This window comes from Protopterus annectens, chromosome 3.part1, assembly GCF_019279795.1.
Source record: "Protopterus annectens isolate FY-2018-M chromosome 3.part1, PAN1.0, whole genome shotgun sequence".
Taxonomy (NCBI): domain Eukaryota; kingdom Metazoa; phylum Chordata; order Ceratodontiformes; family Protopteridae; genus Protopterus; species Protopterus annectens.
In genome coordinates, this window is record NC_056732.1 from 1505437445 (window position 1) to 1505463431 (window position 25987).

General features: G+C 41.8%; 1 protein-coding gene across 5 annotated transcripts in view; it reads right to left on the reverse strand.

Moving 5' to 3' along the window:
• Positions 1–25987, reverse strand: part of LOC122798540 — a 1608245-nt gene that overhangs the window by 467999 nt on the left and 1114259 nt on the right. For all 5 annotated transcript variants that reach the window (XM_044067582.1, XM_044067581.1, XM_044067580.1 and 2 more), the window contains one exon: positions 5237–5430. In XM_044067582.1, coding sequence (XP_043923517.1) covers positions 5237–5430 — 194 coding nt within the window. The remainder of the gene's footprint in view (positions 1–5236; positions 5431–25987) is intronic.

Below are 25987 nucleotides of genomic sequence, written 5' to 3' on the forward strand. Positions count from 1 at the left end.
TCCTGGAAACAACAATAATGAAGGAGTGGTTACCATAGTTTGGAGCAAATACTGGCCACAAAAAAACAAAAGGGAAAGAGAGAGGAAGAGAGAGAGAGAAAGAAAGAGAAAGATCTCTATTACTGTGTGAAGCTGAAAGCCGTTAGGAGAAAATAAAAAAGGTAGGTTAGATCCTGGACCATTGTGCTAGGGAGAGAAAACTGAAATAATGATGGAGCCATGTGGGGGGTTGTGAATCAGGATCAGACACAAATCACTGAAGCAAACCTGTACACCGGATCGTAAAAGTGGACTATTTGCAAGGAGTAACTGCATGGAGCTATGAAACAGTAGACCGTCTGGAACGCCATGTCTGCTGAAGACCCCCATATGTAAGGAAAACAGGTCAATACCAACCAGGCAGTATCAGGAAGACAGCTCCCAATACTTGACCATAGAGCTTAAGGCATAGGCTCTCCAAATAAGCCACCATGCTTAGCAAAAAAAAGGGAAAGGGGCAAATTTTTAAATATTGCTCTTATAAACTTAGAAAATTGCTAGAGTAACAACTGTTTTGTTAATGTACATTTTCTGAAGGATTTGAAGTTTGAAACTGAAATGTATGTCATTATTTAGTGACTTCCAACCTCAGATCCTCCCAGTGATTTGCCAGAAAAACATAAATTTTATGAGGAATAAACCAGAAACATGAGACAAGAATCTGGACATTCTGAGAAAACTGGACAGTTGAGAGGTATGCAGCTCAAGGGATATTTTAAGATGGAGAACAGATTGTTGTATGAGCAAGAAGGCAGTTAGAACAACAGGACGTGTGTTGCTATGCATTAGAACTAACTACATCATTATTTTTTTTTTGTGGCCAAAGGGGACAAGAAAATGAAATCATCAGATCCAAGGGATGTCTCTGGATCCAAAGGTACCGGATCCAAAAAAGAGCTCAGTTCTTTCTAGGAGGCCTGCCATACATCGGCTCTGACAACCTTAGTTCCAAAGAGTGAAACCATATACTCAGGGTCGAAAATGAGAGGCAGGGCTCCTGATCCAAGGGGGCAGCCAGAGGTGTACGCCTCCCCCGAAAAGCTCCAGACGGTTGGATCCAGAGGCTTAGGATCCAATGAGGGATGTAGTAAGCTGAGACACTTTATCAGAGCTACCTTACAGATCCAAGGAGAACTTGGGATCTGAAGGTAGTGCTAGGAACCTAGGATTCGAGGGGGTTGGGATCCGAAAAACCTGTTTGGGGGTTCCAATACTTTGACTGTTCTGCTGATTTGTTTTATAAAAAAGGGGTCGAGCCCTTAAAGAAATCATCACCGAGTCGCAGAAGACTAGCCACTCCAGAGTCCTCACCATAAAAAAATTTGGTTCCAAAGATCAACAGAAGAAACCCAGCAGAAACAACAGTAAAACTCCGTCGACAATTCTGATGGATTGAAGTCTGAAACCTCAAAGTATGTCATTATTTAAAGGTCTGCCAAAAAAACAACAAATTTTATGAGGAAGAGATAAAAAATTCGAAACAAAAAACTGGACGTTAGAGAAATGCTGCCCGCAACACACAGTCACAAATGGCACGCCCCCAATAAAGAAAGGAACTCTCGCAAATACAAAAACAGATACGTTTTGAAATTTTCCTTGTCTGAAAGGTTATGATTTAATAATATTCATCAAAGGGTAAAAAGGGATGACATAATTCCTTTACTTTCAACTCCATACAGAAAAACATTACATTCCATCCTGAACAAGTCACTCACAGCTCAGTGTCCCAGAGATGCAGAAGGCAAGGCAGGAAGGTGACAGAAGAACTGGAACGAGAAGCCAAGGCAGAGAAAAAAAATAAGCTGCATTCTTGGCCAGAGAGAAATAGAGAAGTCCCTGCCCAGAGTCAGAAAGCTTCTACTGCACCACAGTGACAACCAAACAAAAGTAAATCAGTAAAGCTGGAGTCTTAGGACAGCCCATTATCAAAGAACTAGCTTGTTGAACAGCCAAGTGGAAACCACGAACTACAGCTCAGGCAATCAAGAGGGAGGAAGGAACCATAAATCTTCTTCTTCTTTCGGCTTTTCCCAGTTAGGGGTCGCCACAGCAGAACTCCAGTCCACTAATGATTGGCAGTAGATTTTTACGGTGCCAAGTTGCCAGCCCGATGCCCAACCTTCAACGAAGGCACGCCCATTCACGCATGTCTTTCAAATGCCACTCGCCCACGGGGAGGACATGCAGACTCCACACAGAAGGTGTTCCAGCCGAGAATCGAATGGGAGAACCTCTTGCTGTGAGGCGACAACGCTACCGCTGCACCACCGGAACCACAAATATAGAATAAAATTAGATAACAGAGATAAATACAGAAAAAACTAAACTCCTTACAGCTAGAGATATCAAAATTCTCCATTTTACCACCTCTGGCAGCAAATGAGATCTGAGGAGATAGGGATAGTGTGGTACATTATGGGAGAAGAAGGAGCTTGAGATTGTGATCCAAAGTCTAGAACATGTGGCCGAGCATCAGATCCGAGACCCACAGGTAAGGGAGAATGAAAAGGACAACATCAGATCAATGGTTCATTCTGGAAATACTTGACAAAAAGAGAATCTCTTTCAAAACAAGCAAAAAAGTTTTTAAACAAGCACCACACTCCACGCTCCGATGTTATAAAATGCTCCTTTAATACAAGGACTCCACACGAAGTAATATTCCAAAGTACACAATAACAAGACAGAAAAAATAGTGTGAAGCACTTTTCGTCCGGATATTATCCAGACTTCATCAGACAATCAATGGCATTCAAATCACAGTTTAAAAACCCTTCGTCATAAAATGTGAACCTATCACATCTTCTCAGCTTGTCCACCAACAATTAAAGGTGTATATACCGTGTGAAAAAACGTAACCAGTTATGTAACTAACGTCTTGTTTCAGTTTAAAAAAAAGTGTTAAAGTAAGTAAACTTACTTTAGAAAATATTACATAATAAGCATAATATAGTATTATTCTTCATATTTAGGATTATGCTTATTATCTAATATTTTCTAATATTTTTTCTTTTAGTACAAGTAGTGACTGGTGTTCTGAGTCAACTCGAGATGAACCGTGTGATTTAACACAATTTTAACATAACTTTAAGACAACATAATATTTTGTAACATAATTTTAATGATAGTTTTCTGTATACAGATGACATGTGTCTTTTACTTTTGTAAGAAGGAATAGTTATATTTTGATTTTAGCAGCGTCTCAAGATGAGCTTGCGTAGCTGATTTGTATGTAGTTTACTTACTTTAACACATGTTTTTTTTAAATTGAAACAAGATGTTAGTTACTTAACTGGTTACATTTTTTCACACTGTATATACACCTTTAATTGTTGGTGGACAAGCTGAGAAGATGTGACAGGTTCACATTTTATGACGAAGGGTTTTTAAACTGTGGTTTGAGTGCCACTGATTGTCTGATGAAGTCTGGATAATAACCGGACAAAAAGCACTTCACGCTATTTTTTCTGTCTTGTCATTGTGTACTTTGGAATATTACTTTGTGTGGAGTCCTTGTATTAAAGGAGCATTTTATAACATCGGAGCGTGGAGTCTGGTGCTTGTTTAAAAACTTTTTTGCTTGTTTAAAAAGAGAATCTCTCACAGGGACTTTCAAATACTGCACTCTAAGAATCTGAATCAGAAACCTGAATAGAAAAGTATGCATTTGTCCTTTCACATTCCCTGTAGATTCTAAATAGTAAACCTCTTCAAAGGAAAGAAGAATCTCTTTTTCTTTTACCAGAAACTACCTTACAAGAATGATCACTAGCCTACACAAGACACTGTTTAGTTTTTATCTTTTTTTAACAGGAAAGTTATGGAAAACAAACCTAGTATTGCCAGCAACAGCTTCCACAGGGATGGGCATAACATTCTGGCTTACACCCAAAAAAAGTAGTTTAAAACAGCTTTAACATTTTTTGCCAAGTACAAAAAAGTCACTAGACAGTCAAGGAAAATGTTTTTTGTCAGCTTAAAAGCAGTTGTTTCTCATAAAAAAATAGCGTAAACAACTTTAAAAGTAATGTGGAAGGCTTTTCCCAAATGGAACTTATCTGCAGAGGAATAGCCAACCTTCAATCCTCAAAATCCTGCACAGGGGTGAGTCTCCTTGGTAGCAGGAAAGCTCTGAAAGGCTTGACATCCAAACCTGAAAGTCAGCTCAGCTTGAGATGACTAATGGCTGCTGTGCATGGAAGGTGCCCTCAAGCTTTGTAAGATAGCAGGCTGCTAAATCTTATACAGGATATAACACACACAGCATAGGTTAATGCAGCAAACCCATATTTAAGCTTGTGCTCAGATTAAAGATAACAGAATCTACTAACTGCCATGTAAAAATGAAATGATGTGGATTAAAAGCATACAACAGTTACAGTAACAAATGAAGGGTGTCAAATCAGTACTGTGGAAGTATAAACTGCTATAAGAATAAAAATGATAATATCACAATATGTAATGTGGGGAAGATGTAGAAATACAACTAAGATGTAGAAATACAACTAAGAAATGAAATGTCGAATGGAAGGTGGAAATTCAGAAATGATGGGCAATATTAAAAAACAATTTGTAGCTGACAGTGTGGGAGAACTTCCTTCTCTTCTATCCTTTGAAGCTCCCAAAGTTAAAAGCCCAGCTCTAAAGGAACATATCTGGGTAAGCTCATTCAGAAAGTTACCCTGCAGCCAGAGTGCAGGGGTTAGCCCAGTGAAGGATTAGGGGCTAAGGCCAGCTTTCCTTCTTTTTGTGGAGGGGATGGACAGAGAGGGTAAGTTTGCCACTGGAAAGCTTGTTAATGAAGAAAAGATGCTAGCTAGCTCTGGGCAAATTAAGCAATGCAGAGGGCCATGCAGCAACCACTCAAAGTGTGTGTGTGTGTGTGTGTGTGTGTGTGTGTGTGTGTGTGTGTGTGTGTGTGTGTGTGTGTGTGTGTGTGTGTGTGTGTGTGTGCATGCGCATGTAGTAAGGTATGAAATTTAATGTAATCTCATGTGCAAGATGCAGACTTAAAATCCAGTAAGATGTACTGGGACAGTTGGTTAGCAATGTTCGATTAACTGGTCACTACAGGAAGTGATCAGTTGGAGCTTACTGTTAAGTAGGGGAAAAACTACCAAATGACCTGACAGAAAGGGGAGTCACATAGGCAGAAAACAGTCAGTCTACATTCCATGTAGCAGCTAAAATCCCTTACCTTGGTCTTCTTTATGCTAAGCAGCTTCAGATGTGGAACAGAATAAGGAAGCAGGAATAGTGTCTTCTCAGTTATCCCAGTCTGATTCATACTTAGCTGAGTCAGAGTCAAGGGACGAGACTCCAGGTATCTTCCCATGCCAGAATCTGTCACTTTGGTTTGGTCCAGGGATAAACAAGTGAGATGCTTTAAGCCTGAAAGAGGTTCATAAATGTGATTCTACACAATATCTACAAAAGCAAAGCAAGAACTTTCCTTCTTAAATCTTCAACCTTAACTATGTCTCTTAGCCGCTATAAAAAGTTAATTTGCTGTTAAAAGAAATAGGATGCACTTCTTTTGATAAATGTTGAACTACAAGGTGCTGAACAAAGTTTACCAAAAATCAGAGACTGTCAAAGCCTACAAAATACCAAATATCCTTACGATATCTGACTTTTTAAGGGAAATAAAAAGGGAGTTATAATTACAATAAACACAAAAATAAATATAAAAAGAAAAAAATGTTTGCTTCATCACAGTGTAATTGTTTATTCCAGAAATATTGTCCTAATTTAAGGATATAATGCAGATCCCATCCAGGCCCAAGATATTCCACTACAGATGTTGATTCTAAATGCTACAGCAAAACCACAAACATTACCTGTATATTACTCATCAAGCTCCATTATGCGAAGTTAACCATTTACACACTAAGCGCAAAAATCTGTAAGCATTTTAGACAGCAAGCTGTAAAATGTGAGGCACATATCTGTACACCTGAAAATACTTTGCATGAGTGATCATACACTGAGTGAATTGAAAATGATCAAGTGTGCACTCCAAATGCTGGTATCAAGAAATGCAATGGAGTCATTATACAATGGACAAAGATAAAGCTACTTATATTACTGCAATTTCAAACAAAATTTCTACAGAACACTTTTAACATTGCTTTTGCAGTTTGACATTTACCAAAAATGATGGTCTGTCCAGATAAAAAATGCATACCACTATAGGACTCCACTATAAGTGAAAATATTTTGAAAGGTATGAGAAAAGTACACTCACTGTCATGAGAAGGCTCCTAGCAGTCAGGTAGGGATATGCTATACACAACAAACTACTAAACAAGTTGAAGAACTAAAACCCAAAAGAACAGCATTATAAAGCCACTTCAAACCAACACTGCAATGGTCGAATGAAAATGACTTTATTCCAGACAGCAGCTCTAAACAGGTCTGTTTGCTGATACACAGAATTCTCTGCAGCAATGGGCAGATCTAGCATGATGATACTTAGCTGGCCAGAAATTTCTAAAGCAGGCAACCTTTTTGTGGCACTTGATTCCTGAAATGTTACCTGCCTACTGTCTACTACACACATAGGTGAAAGATTGCAGAATACAATTTTAGCTGGTTAAAACAGCTGGCAAACATCATCACATACCTCAGCAGCATATTTTTGGAAGAATATCTTCCACACACCAAGGGAATTAATTATTAATCAGAGCTGAAAGAGAGGTTACAAAATAGTATCCGTCTAGTTAAGTAGAAACTTCAAAAAAAAAAACTGTCAGCTAGAGACGACACAGACATTCCTTATAAAAAGAAAGAAAAGTTGTGTAAGAACTTACCATAACCGTATATGTCCTTTTCTTCCATGTTGCAGTATCCTGCATATGGGTTTACCCTTCTAGTCTCGTACCCCCAGTATCCAAAAGCTTTCAGTGCCTCCTAGATGCGCAAGATGTCAGGTCTAGGCAAGAGTACGTGGGCCATAAAAGTGACGTCGGCACACACCAGCCCTCAAAACTGAAGGCCCCAGTCAGAGCCAGTCCTAACAGGGCAATGCCAAGTCATTGCCATCCAGACAGGGAAAACATAGCTGATAAGAGGGGATAGAGGGAGGGTAGGAATACTGCAACATGGAAAAGGACATCTATGGTTATGGTAAGTTCTTACACAACTTTTCAATGTCCTTCTATTCCTATGTTGCAGTATTCTGTATATAGGTGAGTGCCAAAGCTCATTGAGAAAGGGTGGCTGGTATGAAAGCAGATTCCAGGAATCCATGCAGGACAACCCTACCGAACCCTGCTCTGGACCTAGAGATGCAGTCTAGTTTGTAGTGTTTGGTGAAGGTATGAATTGAAGACCAAGTGGCTGCCTCCAAGATGGAGGAGGTACCTAGGCCCTTGAAGAAAGCCCCTGAGGATGCCATGGTTCTAGTGGAGTGGGCTCTTACTGTACCCTAAAGTGACTTACAATGGTGCTGGTAGCAGAAGGTAATAGCCTTGGAGATCCAAGTGGAAATAGTCTGTTTGGACACAGTCTTCCCTAGTGCTCTAGGGTGGAAAGATATGAAAAGTTGGTCAGTCTGTCTGACAGACATGGTGTTGTGGAGGTAGAAAAAGAAGTTATGTCTTACCATAACGCTCCATCTGTATTGTTGATCCTCGTTCAGTCATTACGCATGGGTATTGGTTCCGACCTCTGAACTGAGCTGCTCGCGTCAGCTTTAAACTCTCAAGCTAAACTCTTACCCATAATCCCCCTCTCCCTATTACCTCAGATTGAGTTTGCAAGTCAAAAGAGGGTAGAGGCTACCTCTGGTCAAATAACCTAAGAGAAGTGGATGGTGAGATCCACTACAAGTCACAAGAGGGGGAAGGAGGGAGGGTCGTAATGACTGAACGAGGATCAACAATACAGATGGAACGCTATGGTAAGAAATAACTTCTTTATCTGATATTGTTAATCCTCGTTCATTCCTTATGCATGGGACAGAGTCCCCAGCTACCTCTATTCCTGGGAGGCTCTCATGGAAGGACATTCCTGAGCACCATAGAACCGAAAGATGCTCTTCCGCTGGAGGCCAAATCCAATTTGTAATGACTGATGAAGGTATGAGGCATAGCCCAAGTTGCAGCTGCACAGATGTCATGTAAAGAAGCTCTGGCATGGAAGGCAGCAGAAGTTGCCACCGACCTTGTTGAATGAGCTTTCATGGTAGTAGGCAACGAGATATTACGTTGTGTATAAATGAAGGTCACACAGTCCTTCAACCATCTAGCTAATGTGACCTTAGCAACAGCAGATCCTAATCTAAGTCCAGAAAAGGCCAAAAATAACTGGTCGGATTTAAGAAAGGATCTAGTCCTGTTTAAGTAAAAATGGATTTGCCTGTGGATATCTAGGGTATGTAGGCAATACTCTCTATTTGAATGATTGGGAAAGAAAACTGTCAATTCAATGGTTTGATTAATGGACATTTCAGAGATCACTTTTGGCAGAAATGATGGATTAGTTCTCGGAGACACTATATCTATGAAAAATCAAGTATGGACTCTTGATACATAAAGCTTGAAGCTCAGAAATACGTCTGGCAGAAGTAATGGCAACCAAAAACAAAGTTTTCCCTGACAAATGCTTGAGGTCGCAAGAAGAAGCTGGTTCGAAGGGTGGCATTGTCAGAGCTTGTAGAACTAATGATAAATCCCATGGTTGAATAGGTTCTCTAAAAGGTGGCTTCAGATGATTCACACCTTTTATGAAGGTCTTGCACAATTTGTGGGACATAAGAGAGGGAATCTTGGACACCCTCATGGAAATTAGAAATTGCAGCCAAATGAACTCTAATGGTAGAGGCCGATATACCCGATTGGAAAAGGTCAGCCAGATAGTCTAGTATTATCGACACTGGTGCTGACAAGGGATCTACTTGTTTATCTTTCAGCCAACAGGTAAATCCTTTCCACTTGCTCAGATAAGTAATTCTAGTGGAAGACTTATGAGATGCAATGAGAATGTCACATACTGGTAAAGAAAGATCATGCTGCCTGGCAATCAAGGGAATTGGAGTAGCCAAGCTGTGAGCTTCAGCCTGATCAAGTTGGGATGAATCAGCTCTGTGGGTGGGAGATCAACTCCGGGGTTGGATGGAGAATCCATGGTCAATCTAGTAGGTCAGGCCAAAGGAGGGGGAACCAAATCTGTCGAGGCCAATATGGCGCTATGAGGATCACCTTGCTCTTCAACCGATGGGCTTTCTTTAGAAACTGGGGAATGAGGGGAAAGGGTGGGAATGTGTAAAGAAGATCCAAGGGCCAATCTTAGACTACAGCGTCCCTGGGTGACTGTCCCGGAGGGGGAATCAGGGCAAAGTAGTTGCTGCAATTGCAGTTGGTCGGGGATGCAAAGAGGTCGCAGCAAGGATGGCCCTAGCGGTGGAGGATCTCCACCACTATCAAGGGATTCAGGGACCACTTGTGAGGTTGAAGAATGCACCTGCTGAGTCTGTCTACTATCACGTTGGAACTCCCGGGAATGTGTGTTGCTAGAAGAAAACGGTTGGTAGCCATCGCCCATTGCCATATCCTCATGGCCTCTCGACAAAGGGGGTAAGATTTGGTTCCACCTTGCTTGCTGATGTACCAGACTACCGCCATGTTGTCTGACTGAATTGCAATCGTTCCAGATGGCAGCAGGGGATGGAATGCTTGAAACGCCAGAAGCAGCTCCCTCAGCTCTAGAACATTTATATGCAGATGGGCCTCCAGTTCGGACCAAGTGCCTTGGACTGTCTGTCCCTGACATAGCCCCCCCCACCCCATCAGGGAGGCGTGCGTGGTCACTGTGGCCTTGGGTTGCTGGGGGGAGAAGGGGCGAGACCACTGTAACAGATTGTGTGTCATCCACCAATTTAAATCCTGTTTGCACCTGTGCGTTACTCGAATCATGGCTGAAAGAGGATGCTGAAAGGGATACCATTGGGTGAGCAGTAGCCATTGTAGAAGCCTCATGTGAAACCTGGCCAAGGGGACAATGGTGATGGAGGCTGCCATGGAACCCAACAACTGTAGAACCAAGTGAGCTGTGGATTTCTCCCTTAAAAGGATTGGAATCAGTTGTTGTTTTATCCTTAAAATTCTGTACTCTGGAATGGCAGCTCTGCAGTTCTTTGTGTCCAAGATAACCCCTATGAATTCTGTCGACTGAGATGGGATGAGATTGGATTTTTGCCAGTTTATGGTTATGCCTAGCCTTTGTGCAGGGAGGAGAGAGTATGCCAGGGCTTCTTCCAGTAGATGTCTGCTGGGGGCAGAAATTAGCCAGTCATCTAGGTATGGAAACATCTGGAATCCTTGAAGTCGCAAGTGAGCTGTGACGACGCCCATGTACTTTGTGAACACTCTGGGGGCTGTAGAGAGTCCGAAGGGCAGTACTCTGAACTGGTAGTGACTGGCTCCCGCACGGAAGCGCAGAAGTCTTCTTGATGGCCTGTCCACTTTTATGTGGTAGTACGCATCTTTAAGATCTATCGAGCACATCCAATCGTCTTTTTCCAAAAGCGGGAGGATAGACTGTATTGTGACCATCCGGAATTTTTGTATTCTCACAAACTTGTTCAATACACTGAGATCCAAAACTGGTCTCCAGTCCCCGGTTTTCTTTGGCACCAAAAATAGTCTTGAGTAGAATCCGGATCCTATCTGGTCTGGAGGGACTATATGGATGACTCTCTTTCTTAGCAGCTTTTCTGTCTCTAATGCTGCTTCTTCCCTTTGACTGGGTGGAACGTCGGGAAGGTTTTTTTTGAAGGGACAGGAGAAATATCGACGGGGATATGATAACCTCTAGTTATAATCCTTTGTACCCAAGAATCGGTGGTGATGGTTAGCCAGGCAGAAGAGTACAAGAAGAAATGACCCCCCAACCACCTCCAGATGAAAGGAGTTGGGCCGCTCTTCAGGAGCGCTGGTAGGGTTAAGCCAGGGAAAGAGTCCCTGGAACCCTGGTTATGCGGACCCCCTCTGCTCCAAAAGGAGCGTCTTCCCTGTGAGGTTTCCCCCCTCTGCCTCTAGTACAGAACTCGGCCTGTGTGTCACGGAAAGGACCCTGAGATTTCTTGAACCAAATCTTCCCACTCTTTTGGTTTCAGGAAAAAGCACGTTGAGGGGAAGAATAACAGACACCTACGGCAGAAAGGGTCTTACCCTCCTGTTCACATCTGGCCAGTTTGCTTTTAACTTTGGGTCCAAACAAAGAAGAGGCCTCAATCAGAGCGTTAAGAAAGGAAGCCTTAAAGGGTTCCCCGAAATTGCACAAGCGCATCCAGGCGTGTCGTCTCAAGAACGCAGCTGAGCCTGTTGCTCTAGTTGCTCCTTCTGATGTTTGAGATATCAGTTGCATAGAGGAGTTAGATATTGACTCAATGGTGGCCAGCTGAGAGGCCACTTTGTCACAGACCTCATCAGACACGGCACCAGCCAAGGTTTCAGAGAGCTTAGAAATCAGATCCCTCTGAAGCCCGGTAAAGTGTGCCATATAATTCAGGGACCTGATAGTAAAGGTCATTGATGCAAAGCTGCACTTCCCTATCCTGTCCAGGGCCCAGGACTTTTTGTTAGATGGATGGACAGTCTGGCTTTCTTCTTTTATAGATCCATTTTTGTTGCGGCCGCCACCACCAAAGCATCCACAGGAAGACCTTTTGACCAATGGGGATCCGTAGCAGGGGGGGACAAAATCTTATCTGGCCTCCAGGGAATAGCTTTGATGGTGTCAGGAGCCTTCCACGCACGCTGCACGATAAGCCGGACAGGTTCATCGGCAGGTGGAGTAACCCAGGAGGTAGGGGGCCAGGCACGAAAGGCCTGCAGGAACACAGATTCCTCAGAGGTCAGATTAGAGGACTGCCTGTCACCTCTCTGTTTCAGGATTTTGAGGAGATCACCAAAGGATACCTCAGAGGGTGCCGAGGGGATCCTTCCCCCTCATCAAAATCAGTGAGGGACTCCTCTGTGGAGTCCATGTGCTTCCTCTTACACAAACGTTTCTGGTGGACTTCCTACACAGGAGAAGCTAGGGAAGACAGTGGAAAAGGAGTTTCCTGTGGGAATATGGCCTGAGGCCCTTGTACCCGGTGTCCGCTCGGTGCGACTTGTGAAACCAGTGTACCAGAGGAGGGCGGAGGGATAGACAGTCCAGTATTGCCAGCAGCAGTGAAAGCCTTCTCCATCAGTTGGAAGGCTGGTCCACCTGAAGAGGAGTGAATGTCCAGGACAGGGGTCACCCCTTCCTTAAGTGGCTCAGCCTGCCAACCCGGAGTCCCCGGATGGCTGTGGAACAGCAAATTATGCGTGTCACAACTGACATCCTGGGTCGTAGCAAAACTTTCCTGCCATGAAGGCAACTGCGGTTCCTTAGTGAGATCCATAAAGGGAACCACAGAAGGGGAAGACTGTGCTATATCCATGGACTTCAAAGGCAATGAAGGAGGAGAATAAGAAGGGGTCTTTGGAGATGGGTGATTACCTCCCAAGGAAGGATAGTTCCTGGGGGTGTGGGATACACCTCTGGTCAAGAGCACCTGATCCACAAGATGCAACACATCATGTTCGGAAAGGCTTCTAGTGGACCTCACGGAGACTGAGGGAGAAACAGGCCTGTTCACAGAAGAGGCAAACTCGGTGCCCATCTCACCAGTCCGCACTGAGAACAACAGTGCTGAGAGAGACAGGACTACGGGTGTCTGCACCGAAGAAGTCATCGGTGCCAAGGTCACGGTCTGCACCGACACAGGGATCAGTGTGAAAGTGGCTGTCGGTACCGAAGCTGGAACCAACAAAACTGGAGTCAACAATAAAGGCGTTGGTTCCGAGCAAGATGTTCGAGCCGACGTGGTCAAGGTCTGCGCCGACTAAGCGGTCAGTGCCGATACAGTAGTAATAGTCTGAACCGAGGAGCCCCTTGGTGCCAATATGGTGAAGGCTGCAGGAGAAGAAGGAGCAGAGATCACTAATGGAGCTGAAGGCCTTGGTGCCAAAGGTCTAGGCACCGAAAGCACTGGGGCTGGCTGAGTGAGCAGACAGTGGGATGGAAGGAGCTGGTGGGGGAGGCAGGAGTGGCAGGTAGTCAGACACTACCTGCCCTGTCCTGAAAGGGTGTCCTTTGACTAGAGGAGGGAGGTGCTCTAGCTGGAGGATTTTTCTTTTTTGCTTGCCTGTGTCTAGACTGAGGAACAGGACTGGAGTGTTTCCTGATGAACTGAGTTTTCGCAGGATAGTTTCTGTACAATTTAGGTATTGGAGAAACTAGCAAATGTTTAAGATCTTGCATCTCTTTTTCTTTTTGTTGTAGTGATTTGAAAAGGTCTGCTACTTTTGAGCCAAATAAGGCAGCATTGTCAATTGGTGCATCACTGGCTGCTGTGGCTTCAGTGCCTGATGAATCTGTCTGTAGCCAAAATATTGGTGAAGTGTCACACAGAAGGTTTGATAAGGGTGCTTGGAGGAGGCCTGCAGGGGTTGCAAGCGCAGCCAGGAGTATCTGCAAAGTGCTGAAGCTGCTGACCTTGCTGAGGATTCTGCAGCATCATAGCTACATTTAATGGAATGCTTGGTGACTTGGGTTGTAAGGGCCAGGACAAAAGAAATAGTTGATTTGGCTGAGGAGACTGGAATGTCCGCCAACAGTTTGGTGGCAGAGTCAAGAAGAGACAGGGCGTACTTTGCCATACAAGTCTGGTAATTAGTAGCTCTAAATGCCAAGGTGGATAAGGTGTAAATCTTTTTTGCCTAACCTTTCCATGGTTTTGCTGTCTTTATCAGCAGGAAGAATGGTGGTGGTAGGCAAGAGTTTGGAAGCTTTGTCTGTGGATACAGAAATGGTAGCTGGATCTGCAGGAGGGCACTTGATCAAGTGCTTAGCACAATCTGGGACTTTGTACAGTCTGTCTGCTGTACGAGGAGCAGGAGATTGAGAGTCCGGACTGAGGGATGCAGAAGAAAAGGCATCTAAAAGGGCAGGCAGTATAGGAGGAATGGCCGAAGGGCTTGTTGTTTCCATTTGAATGAGGTCATAGTACCTCTTTTGCATTTCAGACATGTCTGGGGATTCCCATTTTTCAAGTGTTCCTTCATTTTAGAAATAGTTTCAGAGAAGGTCAAATCTTCAAGAGGGGAATCTGGGTCTATTGATTCTCCCTCTGGGGATCCATATTTCAAGGGTGAAGAAAGCTGTGAATTACAAGAGAGGGAATCATCTAAGGAATCTGAACAGATGTCCTCTTCCCTAGTTACTGTCTCTGCAGGTTGAGGCCTAGGACTATGGAGCGGAGCAGAAGATACAGGGGCAGAAGCAACTGATGTAGGCCTCAGGGCCATAAAAGCTGAGAAAAGGCTTTGGCTAAAGGTCTGCCAGTCTGGAATACTTTCTGCTGACTGAGAGATATGCTTCCTTTTTTCTCTCGTCTTGAGAGTCCCAAGGGGCGTCAAAGTTTGAGACGGGGAATCGGAAGGTTCCCCTAAACACGCTGGTCCCCCCCTAGTGTCTGAAATGATCGCCAGAATAGCCTCTGTGGACATGCTCTTGCCCACTGGTAGTACAGGTTCCTCAGAGGTACCCGCGACATCCGGTGCGGCGGATCAGGGTCCAGATCTTGAGACCAGGCCAATGGCCACAAGCTGGGGATCAGTCGGAAGAGGCTCAGCAAGTGTTACAGGCTGCAAAGATCTGGCCTTCTTTTAAGGTGGTTCAGAGGCGACATCCAATGAACCCTCCATTTGCAAAGCAAGTTGTTTCAGACATTGGTTCTCTAGGTACAAACTGACTGCATGCAAACGACTGTGCAAGGTTTTCGGAACGAATGCCTGGCAAACAGGGCAGGCATTATAATTGTGTGACCATCCAAAACAAAAGAGACACTTATCGTGGGCATCTTTATGAGGGATCTGACAGCCGCACTGACATTTAGCCTTTCTGGATGACATGAAAAGGCAGTAATACAATAAAGAAGACTGAAAAGGTTCCCAACGGGGTACTTAGCTTGAAACTTCAATCTGACATCAGCGAAAGCAGGAACACCTGGTGTATGACTGGCAGCTGGAAAGTTCTGAGGGCTGGTGCAAGCCACCATTACTTTTATGGTCCATGGACTCTCACCTAGACCTGACGTCTCTTGCACCTAGGAGGGACTGAAAGCTTTTGGATACTGGCCATACATATGCAAGACTAGAAGGGTAAACCCATATGCAGAATACTGCAACATAAGAACAGAAGGACATCAGAAAAGAACACAAAAAGAAAGGCCGGAACTAGCATCCTTGCAAGCATGTACTCTACCACCAAGCAAGTAGTTTTCCATGACAGGTGTAACATCTCAAATCTGCAATAAGGCATACAAGTGTGGATCATGAGAATAAACTTAGTCAATATAATAACAGAACTATAAAATATTCTGTGTACTGACTTTCAAAATACAGGAAATGCACTAGATGCTGCAGTGGAATCCATACAGTTCCTCAAGCTGCACAGCCCTTGGAGCGGAATAAACATAAGACAAATGCAGGCAGCACTTTGTGTAAGTAGAAGCATAGGCTGTATCATGTGTTTTAGCACAGAAAGCCTTAATTGTAGGTTAATTAAAGCAGCGGTCAATCTGGGACAATTCCAATTAGGAAGGTTAAACTTAATTTTTGAAAAGGTACATAGTTTTGTGCGTTTGTATTAAGTTAACATGATTTCAGGATGGCTATTCAAAGGAATATCTGGGACAAAGTAAGAGGGAAGTGCTTTTATTAATTGTTAAAGGAGCTCCAGGGATTCATATTCCACCTAAAACTGCTAAAATGAAGCTTAAGAAAATTCTGGGGGAAATCAACTTTCAGCATGGAATATTACTTATACATGTGGACTGAAATTTGATTTGTTACAGTGAGGATATATCTAAGTAACAATGTGAAATGTTGTGACCCGCTACAGCGAGTCCCTAAATATGGAGACTGAATGGCCAAAAGATTAGACATATATACTAAATCTCCAATGCCACTTCTCTGAATAGTCTCTTTTCCCCAAGGTATGGCGATCTCAGAGTTGGTATTTATAAGTTCTGATGGTGTTGGGGGTTTGCCCCCACATGGGTGGGTGCAGGGGGGATGCCCCCCCCCACAAAAAGAAGTTTTAAGGACAAGTACGATTTTCAAAAGTCTCTCTTCTCCTGTACTTTTGCTTTTTTTTTTTACTGGCTTATTGGCACTCAGCATTTCGAGGGCGGACATTTCAACAGGGAGCCTGTATCTGGAGGGCCTAGAAGAGAAAATATAACAAAAGAAGGTAGATTTTTGGAGAAATTTGTGAAAATATTTGGAATGGAAGAAATGAATTCAGTTGTAGGATCTCATAGGGAATTTGCATATTAATTTAGCTAGAAAAACTGGGTTAGCCTAGGCAGAAATTATATTTCATAGGAATGTGTGTATTTATTTGAAAGTTTTGATATGCATCCAGTAACTATTTAAGATCAATAATGAAATAAAAATGAGACGCTAGTGCTACCCCACTATCTGTTAAACAGAGAGGAATGGGTAGTGGAAATAATTCAGGAGTTGTTAGGGAAGATATAAATTTCTTCAGAAAATATAGCTACAGAGTAGGATACCATGAGAGTGGAGTTCAAAAGTAAGAGGTATGGTTAAGATGCAACAAAAATTATTCAGACGAACTGACAAAGGTTAAACTATTGCAGAATAAGGGGAATATCACAGAACAAAAAGAGTTGCAACTGCAAAGTGCTAAAAAGAAAATAAGGAACTACCTAGATAATATGCATGAGTTTAAAAAGATTGCTGTTAAACAACTGTTTTTGATATCTCCAGAATACAAAAGCTTTTATAACAATGTTGCACTATGAACATTTACTTGCTAAAGGAATGTTCTTTTATGTACTTGCTTCCACTTAAAACTTGTTGTTAGATCAAACCAAAGGCCTTAATCCAGTCAATGCCCTGTGCAAAAGTAAGAAAAACATATCAGGTTTTAATTATATCACACTCTTCTGTTCAGGATTTATTTTCTTTTTTACACTGCAGTGCCAACACTTCTTAAAACTGAAGAAGAAAGAAAGAAAATGGAAAATATGGGATGTCTACTTTAGTATCTCTATTACACACAAAAATAACTGAAAAAGCTTTGCTATAAACATGCGTATATGTCATGTTTTATACAAATGCTATTAAGCACAAAATTTGCTTTACCTACGGTAGATACAGTGTAGTGTTTTCTACTTGTGGGGTCCCATGTTGGGCCAAGCTTTCACACGTGTTCTGAATTCCAGGATGGCTGCACAGTGAATAAGAGATTGTTTCTAGCTCTCCCAGTGTGAAAACAGAAACTCAGCAGATAAGGCCAGAAGACTCGTGTTTAAGGGGTAAATTCCAGTAACTCGCTAGTACGTGCACTGCCTAGATGACAGGAATAAAGAAATACAAAAGACCTGGAAAAATCGGCGACAAAAAGTGAAGAAGAAACAGTGAATGGGGAAAGTTCTGCAGCTGTTCAGCAAAAAGCAATGCAACCTTCAGACATGACTTCAGTTAACCTTCAGGTAACCTTCAGTATGATACAAGACAACTGCATACAGACCTGGTTAAAATTAACAAAACACTAATGGAGTATAGCAACACAAACAAAAGGCTGGAAAAATGGAAGAAGCTTTAAACAAATATTCAGATAAGATGACAATTCAGATAAGATGACAAAGTTGCAAAAATCAGAAGTCGAAATGAAGAAAAGGCTGACTGAATATGAAACTGCTCAGGAAGAGATGTTTAAAAAAAATAGAGTTAGAGGACAGCGCACGTAGGGAAAACCTGAGATTTTCAGCTATACCAGAGAAGCTGGAAGAAACAGACTGCATTAATTTTATGAAAGTACAAATAAGCAACTGGACCGGTGTTTCTCAGCAGGAGATGTTAGTTGAATGGGCACATCATGTGTATGTTCCAAACCTAGCTAGAAGAAAGCAACCTAGACCTTTAATAGTACAGATGCAATCCTGCCAGTAGAAGAAGTGGATTCTGACAAAACTGTGGCAGAAGGTCAAAATTCTAAAAGTGGGAGACGGTAGAATGCTTGTGAAGAATGATTACTCATTATACACCAGGCAGAAGAGGAGTAAATTCATCCCACTATTCAGGGCATGTTGAGACACAGGTGTGATATTAAAACTGCTGTATCCAGCTGTCTTTAAGGTATTCTTCCCTGGAGGGACAAAATCATTTTTGATGAAGTGTGCATACTAAGGAGGAAATACAAAAGTTTGTCCAACAAAAAAGTGAGCTGCAAAACAAAAGGAGATTCTGCTTCAAACACAGAGAGACTGTACCTGTGAACCCTTTTCCACTATTTCAATGGAAAATGATGAAAAGAAGGAAGAGAGCACAAGATTTGTCTAGAAGAATTGAGAGTATGTTGGAAATGAAGCACAGATATGAGTTGGGTGATGGAGAAAACAGTAATAAAACCAGTAACAATGTGGGATTACAATGCAATAATTATATTTGTGAAATGTGACAGAACAAGAAAATATGAAAATATTGGACTTTTTCAAAATTTGTTGGACTTTTGGGGGACTAAGTATATGCCCTACTTCATGTCATTAATGTTCGGAAAAATGCTTTGAGGAGGGAAGAGGGGGAGAAAGCTAACCAAGTAAAGAAAACATTTTCTTTTCTTAACAGAGTACTCTGTGGTGCATGGTTTTCTTTGTATGGTATTTTTATGTGTAATGGGGACTGTAAACAGGTGCTGTTTTTTTCTCCCCTCTTCTCTCTTGCTTTTTGTACAGTTTTGAGAAATATAGGCAATGCAATGTAAAAAAAAAAGCCTGGTTAAAAAGGCATGACAAAGTTAAAAGTAATGTGTTTTTTTCTTATTCTTGCATGGGATAGTTTTAAGAGAGAGGAAGTAAATGAAAAAGAATACTGAATTTTATAAGGCTTTTTTTCTAGCAAATGCATGCATATTTAGAAAGATTTCTGCAGCTGGTTTTCATATTTCTATGGAAGCAATCTGATAAAGAGAAACTGACTTTCTGGTTCTCATGTCTCCATGGAGACAATCTGATAAAGAAAAACTGGTGGGAGGGAATTGGCTGAGGGAAAAAGAACAGAGAAATTGGCTAGAACATGATGTCCTCTGAAAGCAATCAGGGGTTTTCCAGCTGGCAGAGCTTTAAAGATAAGACAAAAACAATTAGACTTGAAGTAACATTCTCTTGGGGTTTTTTTAAATGCAAAGGGGATACTAATATAAACAGCTGCTTTTGTTTCTTTTCTTTTCCTCCCTTCTTCTTTGTTCAGTTTTAAGAAATGTAGAAACTTCAAAGTTAAAAAAAAGGAGGGGGGTGACGAAAGGTCTGGTTAAGAGAGTATGACAAAAGAAAAATCAGTCTTGTATAGGCAAATGACTGGGATAAGACCCTAGGCATTATCCAGTAACACGTTAATTACAAAGCATGTAAATGAAAAATATATCGACTATTATAAGGCTTTTTTCCTGGTAAACAAGGTATCCTTAGCAGTTTTGTGTCTGATTTGCATGTCACTAGAAGACAATTTGATATGGCTTGGAGAAAGTGTTTACTGAAAACATTCAAGCTTTTCCTCAGCTGGGAGAGCTATAAAGATAGACAAAATCAAATAGCACAGGCTGCACCGTGTGTCTTAGCATGACTAACCTTTCTTTTTGGTTAACTCTAGCTTGTCTGTGTGGCTATAAACTTAGAACTTTTGCTCTTATTAGGAAGCAAAAACTTCAATATTTGAAGATGTACATACTTTTTTTTGTGTGTAATTATTAAGTTGATAGATTTGGGGGGGGGGGGAGTTTGTTCTGTTTGAGTGCTTTCAAAAAAAGAAATGTTATGCAAGATTTGGCATAGGCTCAAATGGATATGAGAAGAAATGACTGCATGAAAGAGCAACCTGCCAAACAGTATATGCATGTAATATAAAAGTTGGAACTAGACATTTAACAAACAAGCAGTTATACATAAACAGTGGTAATAATAACTATATTAGAAAATTATGATTTCTCTAATGTCTTTCAATCTGAATGGTCTTAGAGATAAATATAAAAAAGAAAGAGTAGTGAACTATATTAAAAATGTAGAGTGCAAATAGCTATGCTACAGAAGATACACCTGGAAAGAACTGAGCTCTAACAGTGACAGAAGAGGAAAAAAAGATAATAATGGAAGATATATAGTACTAAGGGGCCACTGCCAAAGGAGGAGGATTACACTGGCATGCATTTACATTCCACCTAAAACTGCTACAATGGGAGCGTAAAAAAATTCTGGGAGAAATAATCACCTTTCAGCAAGGAATATTACTTATAGCTGGAGACTGGAATATAATTTGCAACAGTGAAGATGTAGCTGGGGGCCTAGAAGGGAAATATAACAAAGAAGGGTAGATCTTTTGAAGAAATGTATGAAAATGTTTGGCATGAAAGATGCAGTAGGGTCCATATCAGTCCGTCGAAATGGCTGACGATCGAACACCAGATGTGTGAACTGTGAAGTTCGAACACTGATTATCGCGACGCTGTGGAACAGCAAATTCTTTCCCAGGGAAAGAATTTGGTGGGCCGTTTCTGTGGCTTCATGATTATCAGGACTGTGGTGGGTAGTTACGGTTCGGGAGTAAGGTAAGTGTTGGATTGTTTGGACATTAGGGTTAGGGCGCGGGTGAGGTGGGTGTGCGATAGTGGCAGACTTTAGGGTTAGGGTGGGATAGGTGGGTTAGGGCATGGGTCAGGTGAGTGTGCGATAGCGACGGACCTTAGGGTTAGGGTTTGGGTTAAAGTAGGTGAATAGATAGTGTACGTACCGTTTAGTGTAGGGTTAGATGTAGAATTTTAAGTGTTTGTGTGTGGATTGCTGTTTTTTTGGTGTGCTTGTGTTGTGTGTGTGTTTCTTGGAACAGCAATTTTTTTTTCCCTGTGGAAAACAATCGCCTTTCTAAGACTGAGATGTTTTTGTACTTCATGGTTAGAAGTTCGAACATATGGTGTTCGAACTTCAGCCGTTTCGGTGAACTGATACAGACCCCATTCAGTACTAGGAGTTCGGAGTAAACTGGCATATTATTCTCCAAGAAACAAAAACTGGGCTAGTCTAGAGAGAATTTATATCTCCCAGGAACATGTGCATTTAATTGAATATCTTGAAATGCACCCAACTATTTCAGATCATGCACCAATAATAACTAAAATAAAAATGCAAGGTAATGAAATAAAAATGAGACACTGGCACTTTCCCACCTATCGACTTAAAAGAGAGGAATTTAAGGAATGGGTTTGGACTTAATTCAGGAGCTACTAGTGAAGATAGAAATTTCTTCTGAAAATAAACCTACGGAATTGGATAAAATTAAGGTGGAGTTTAAAAAATAGGGAGGAAATAAAGGATGGTTCAAGGCTCCAGATGGTTCAAGGATGGTTCAAGGTTCCAGAGAGCACCCCTGCATTACCAGGCTATAATTCATACCACACCTTTCGGCCACCTAACCTGGACCAAAGCACTAAAGGCAGAGGCATGTGCATATTCATTAAGGATATCCACACCTCCAGGCTAGTTGCTCAGCATAATGCATCCGAGATAATCCAAGTGCAACTAACTCTGGGCAAGACTGCAATCCAAATTGTAGCTTGCTACAGATCCCCCACCATGCCCCAGGATTCCCACTCCTCATTTCTTGTTACACTGGAAAATATTAGGGTACAACATAACACCCTAATAATGGGCGATTTCAACTACGCCACCATTAAGTGGGAAAACTATTCATGTACCAACTCTTGTGCTCAACATTTTCTGGAATTCATACATTCCAACGCCTTGGATCAACTTATCCACACCCCCACCAGGGGGCAGCAATATCCTAGACCTGGTCATTACCAACATGGGCATCCGGTGTTCCACAACAGAGGTCAATTCCTCGTTGGTCAGATCCGACCACAAGCAAATCACCCTAGACATCCACATCCCACCCCTATCCCCCATTAGGGAAACCACCATAAAAAAATTCTTCAAAGCCAACTTCACGCTTCTTAAGACAGAAGTGGCAAACTTCACGACACCCATTTTGACAGACAATAGAGGTACAACTGCTGAATCCTATACAATTGCACTTTATAAGCACTTACACAAATGCATGGATCGTACAATCCCTAACAGAACCATGATGATATCCTCCAAAAAAAGGAAGCCAATCTGGTCATGCCCTGCCATAAACAAACTCTATAACAGAAGAAAGAAACTGTTGCAAAAAAAGAGTAAAATCCCATGATTGGAGGAACTCCGTGGTCAGCCTTAGTAAGAAGCTGAGATTCCTCAAAAAATCCTCCAAAGCTAGTTAAGATAACAAAATTGCCACTGATACTAAAGACAACCACAAAGCATTCTATAGCTATGTCAAGAATCTCAATGGCAACACTCAAATCTGCTCTGAGTTACAGCACAATGGCACTAAATATACAGAACCAACTAATATTGCCAACATCCTGGCAAACTGATATTGCCAACATCCTGGCAGATAGGTTCAGTGCAAACTTTACCCCTCTCTCATCCTCTGAAGGGCCCATCTCTATACCGGAAGAATGCAAAGCTCCTGTAATCATGGCTGCACAGGTAAAAAACACACTTTCCAAAGCCAAGAACACAGCATACATGGGACCTGACAACATCCCAGGCTGCGTTCTACATGAACTACAGAACGAACTGGCACCCCACCTAAGTACCATGTTCAATCATAGCCTCACCTCAGACTTTGTGCCCACTGAATGGCACACAGCAACGTTTATCACACTCCACAAAGGGGGAGCCACCACAGACCCCAGAAACTACCGCCCTATTAGCCTGACGAGTTTGGTCTGCAAGGCTACAGAACGTATCATCATGGAACTTATAAACAATGACACTGGTAATCTCCAAACTCTGGACCCTACCAGTTCGGGTTTGTAAAAAGCAGATCATGTCTCCTAAACCTGATAAGACTTCTTTGAAGCAGTCACCAAAGCCGTAGATGAGGGAAGGTGGTTCACACAGCCTATCTAGATCTCGCCAAGGTTTTTGACACCATCCCCCACTCTGGAATTATAGATAAACTCACTAAACTAGGTATAAATCCCTATGTCACAAGATGAGTTGCCAAGTGGCTCTCTGACAGAACCCACACTGTGAAAGTAGCAGACTCTAAATCCAACTTCAGACCAGTGACAAGTGGAGTACCACAGGGTTCAGTCCTAGGTCCTCTCCTGTTTGGTATCTACTTCTCTGAAGTACAGGCTAACACAAAAGGTCTTTGGCTAACAAAGTTCGCAGATGACTGCAAACTAGGAGCCATAATCAAAACTCCTAACGATGTGGACATCCTACAAAAGGGCCTCACTAAGACAGATGCCTGGTGTCAAAGCCATGGCCTCAAACTCAATGCCAAAAAGTGCATTGTCATCCGTTTGGGTAAAAACTCTCTACCCATGAACTACCACATAGGCGGTAGTCTACTTAACACTGAAAGTGTGGATAAGAGACCTTGGGACACAGGTGGACAGTAGTCTCTCCTTTGATAATCACATCACCACAGTAATCAGGAAATCCTTCGACGTGGCACACTTCATCACAAAAGGTTTCTCATCCAGGAAAAAAGGGGTCATTGTTCCCCTTCTACTAATCACTCATTATACCCATTATAGAGTACAGCGCCCCTTTTGGTATGTACCTCACAAGACATCTACAACAACTGGAAAGGCCATAGAAATACCTCACAAAGAGGATTACCGGCCTCAAACAGATGCCCTATGCAGACTGTCTCAAAAAACTCCAGCGTTACTCTGTCGCATATCGCCTACTCAGAGGCAATCTCTGCCTAACATACAAAGCTATGTCAAACCCAGTGCTGTTGGGCATGTTCCACTTAAAGAAATCCCAATCCCTCTGAGCTACACGCTCTAGGGACCTAAACCTTGTCACCACAATAAGCAGAACATGCTGGAGGGATAGATTCCTGTTCCAGAGACTTCCCATACTCTGGAACAAACTATCTATCTATATCAAACAAAGCTCATTAACACTCTTCAAGATAAAGCTTGGTGATTGGATGGGAGGATAGGAAATTCACCCCGGGGATCACTTCTGTGGCTCTGCTTGATAGGGGCACAGGAAAATAATTTTCTTGGGTGGAAAAGCCAGGGTACTGTTTGGCTAGGCTTACATAGGCCCTAGGGCCAATAGCCTAGTAACTACCTATGAACCTATGAAGGGGAGATATGGTTAAGAAGTAGCAAGAATTATTTAGAGGGACTGACAAATGTTAAAAGTATTGCAAAATAGGGGAAATCTTTCAGAACACGAAAAGGAGCAACTGCAGAATGCTAAACAGAAAATAAGGGATTACCTCAATAATATGCACAAGTTTAGAAAGATTGCTGTTAAGCAACTGTTTTTTTGATAATAATTTTAGAGCACAAAACTTTTAGTACAGCGACTTAGGCAACAGAAAGTGGAAAGGGCTGTCACCAAGCTTAGGGAGCCTATAACAAGGAAGATAAGAGATCCTGTGGAAGTATTAGAAACACTTCAGAAATGTTACGAAAGTTTGTATAAAGCAGAGAAATATGGAAATCAAGAAAAGGTACAAATGGAAATGTTAATGGAAGAAATAAATATGTCAAGATTAGAGGTAGATGAGGCTCAATTATTAACAGGATTGGAAGAGATGAAATAAAAATGTCTACATATAACCAATCTACATGAATGTTCCCAGGAACAGATGGTATTCCTGTGGAAGTTTGGAGGCTAGGAGGAAAAGACTGCTAAAGATATAGAAGGTTTTGTTTAACAGTACTTAAGTGGAGAAAGCGGTGGTAACGGTAATACCTAAAGAGGGTAAAGATCCTTCGCATCCAGACTCATACAGGCTCATTTCAATACTAAACCATGATTATAAAGTGTTTATGTCTAAATCTTGTGATGTCCAAATGGGAAAATGATACTTTTTTAGGCACTCATAGATTTGAGCATGCTGTTTTTTATAGCTGTTTTGTTGATGACCTGTTCCTTTTATGGGCTGGGTCTGAGCATGACTTACCTATATTTTTTAATGATTTGAATGGCAGTACAACTTTTTTAAAGTTTGATATGAACACTTTGTGGAATGAAATACATTTTCTTGATGTTAAAATATATAAGAAACCTGACAATTCTATTTCTACCGTGAGTTATAGGAAAGAGTGTTATAGGAACAACCTATTACACAGAACCAGTATGTATCCTAGCCACATTTGTAAGAACATAGTGAAAGGACAAGGTTTTAGAATGTCGAGATTAAACCCTGATGACGAGAAATTTGATAAGGCCTTAAATGATTTAAGAAGCAAGTTAAGGAAAAGGGGTTATAAGAAACGTGATATAGAAGGGCCACTATCTGATATGAATGTTCACAGGTCCACCGTAGCTAGAAAGTATTTCTCAGAGGTAGAGAGATGTTTAGACAGTACAACTAAGCCCATTTCGGACATAATACGTATACCCATGTTTTTTGGGAATAATAGCAATATGATAAAAAATGTGAAGAAAAATTGACCCATATTAACCAGTGATTTGGCCATTAGGAAAATTGTGGGAGACATACTTAATTTTTCATTTAGGAACAAGAAAAAATTGAAACAAATGCTCTGCTATCCTAAGAATGAGGCTTTAGATCACCAGAGAGGGTTTACATTCCCTTGCAATAAGTGTAATTTCTGTAGGTATATTAAGTTCTCTGGTGAATTCTTACATCCTAGTTCCAACAAAGTTTTTAAATTTAATGTGAGAGCTACCTGTGATACCCCCAATGTAGTCTATCTAGCAGTCTATTGTTGCAGAATGTTTTATGCAGGCAAGACTAACAGACAGTTTAGGGACAGAATAAGGGAACACGCTTAT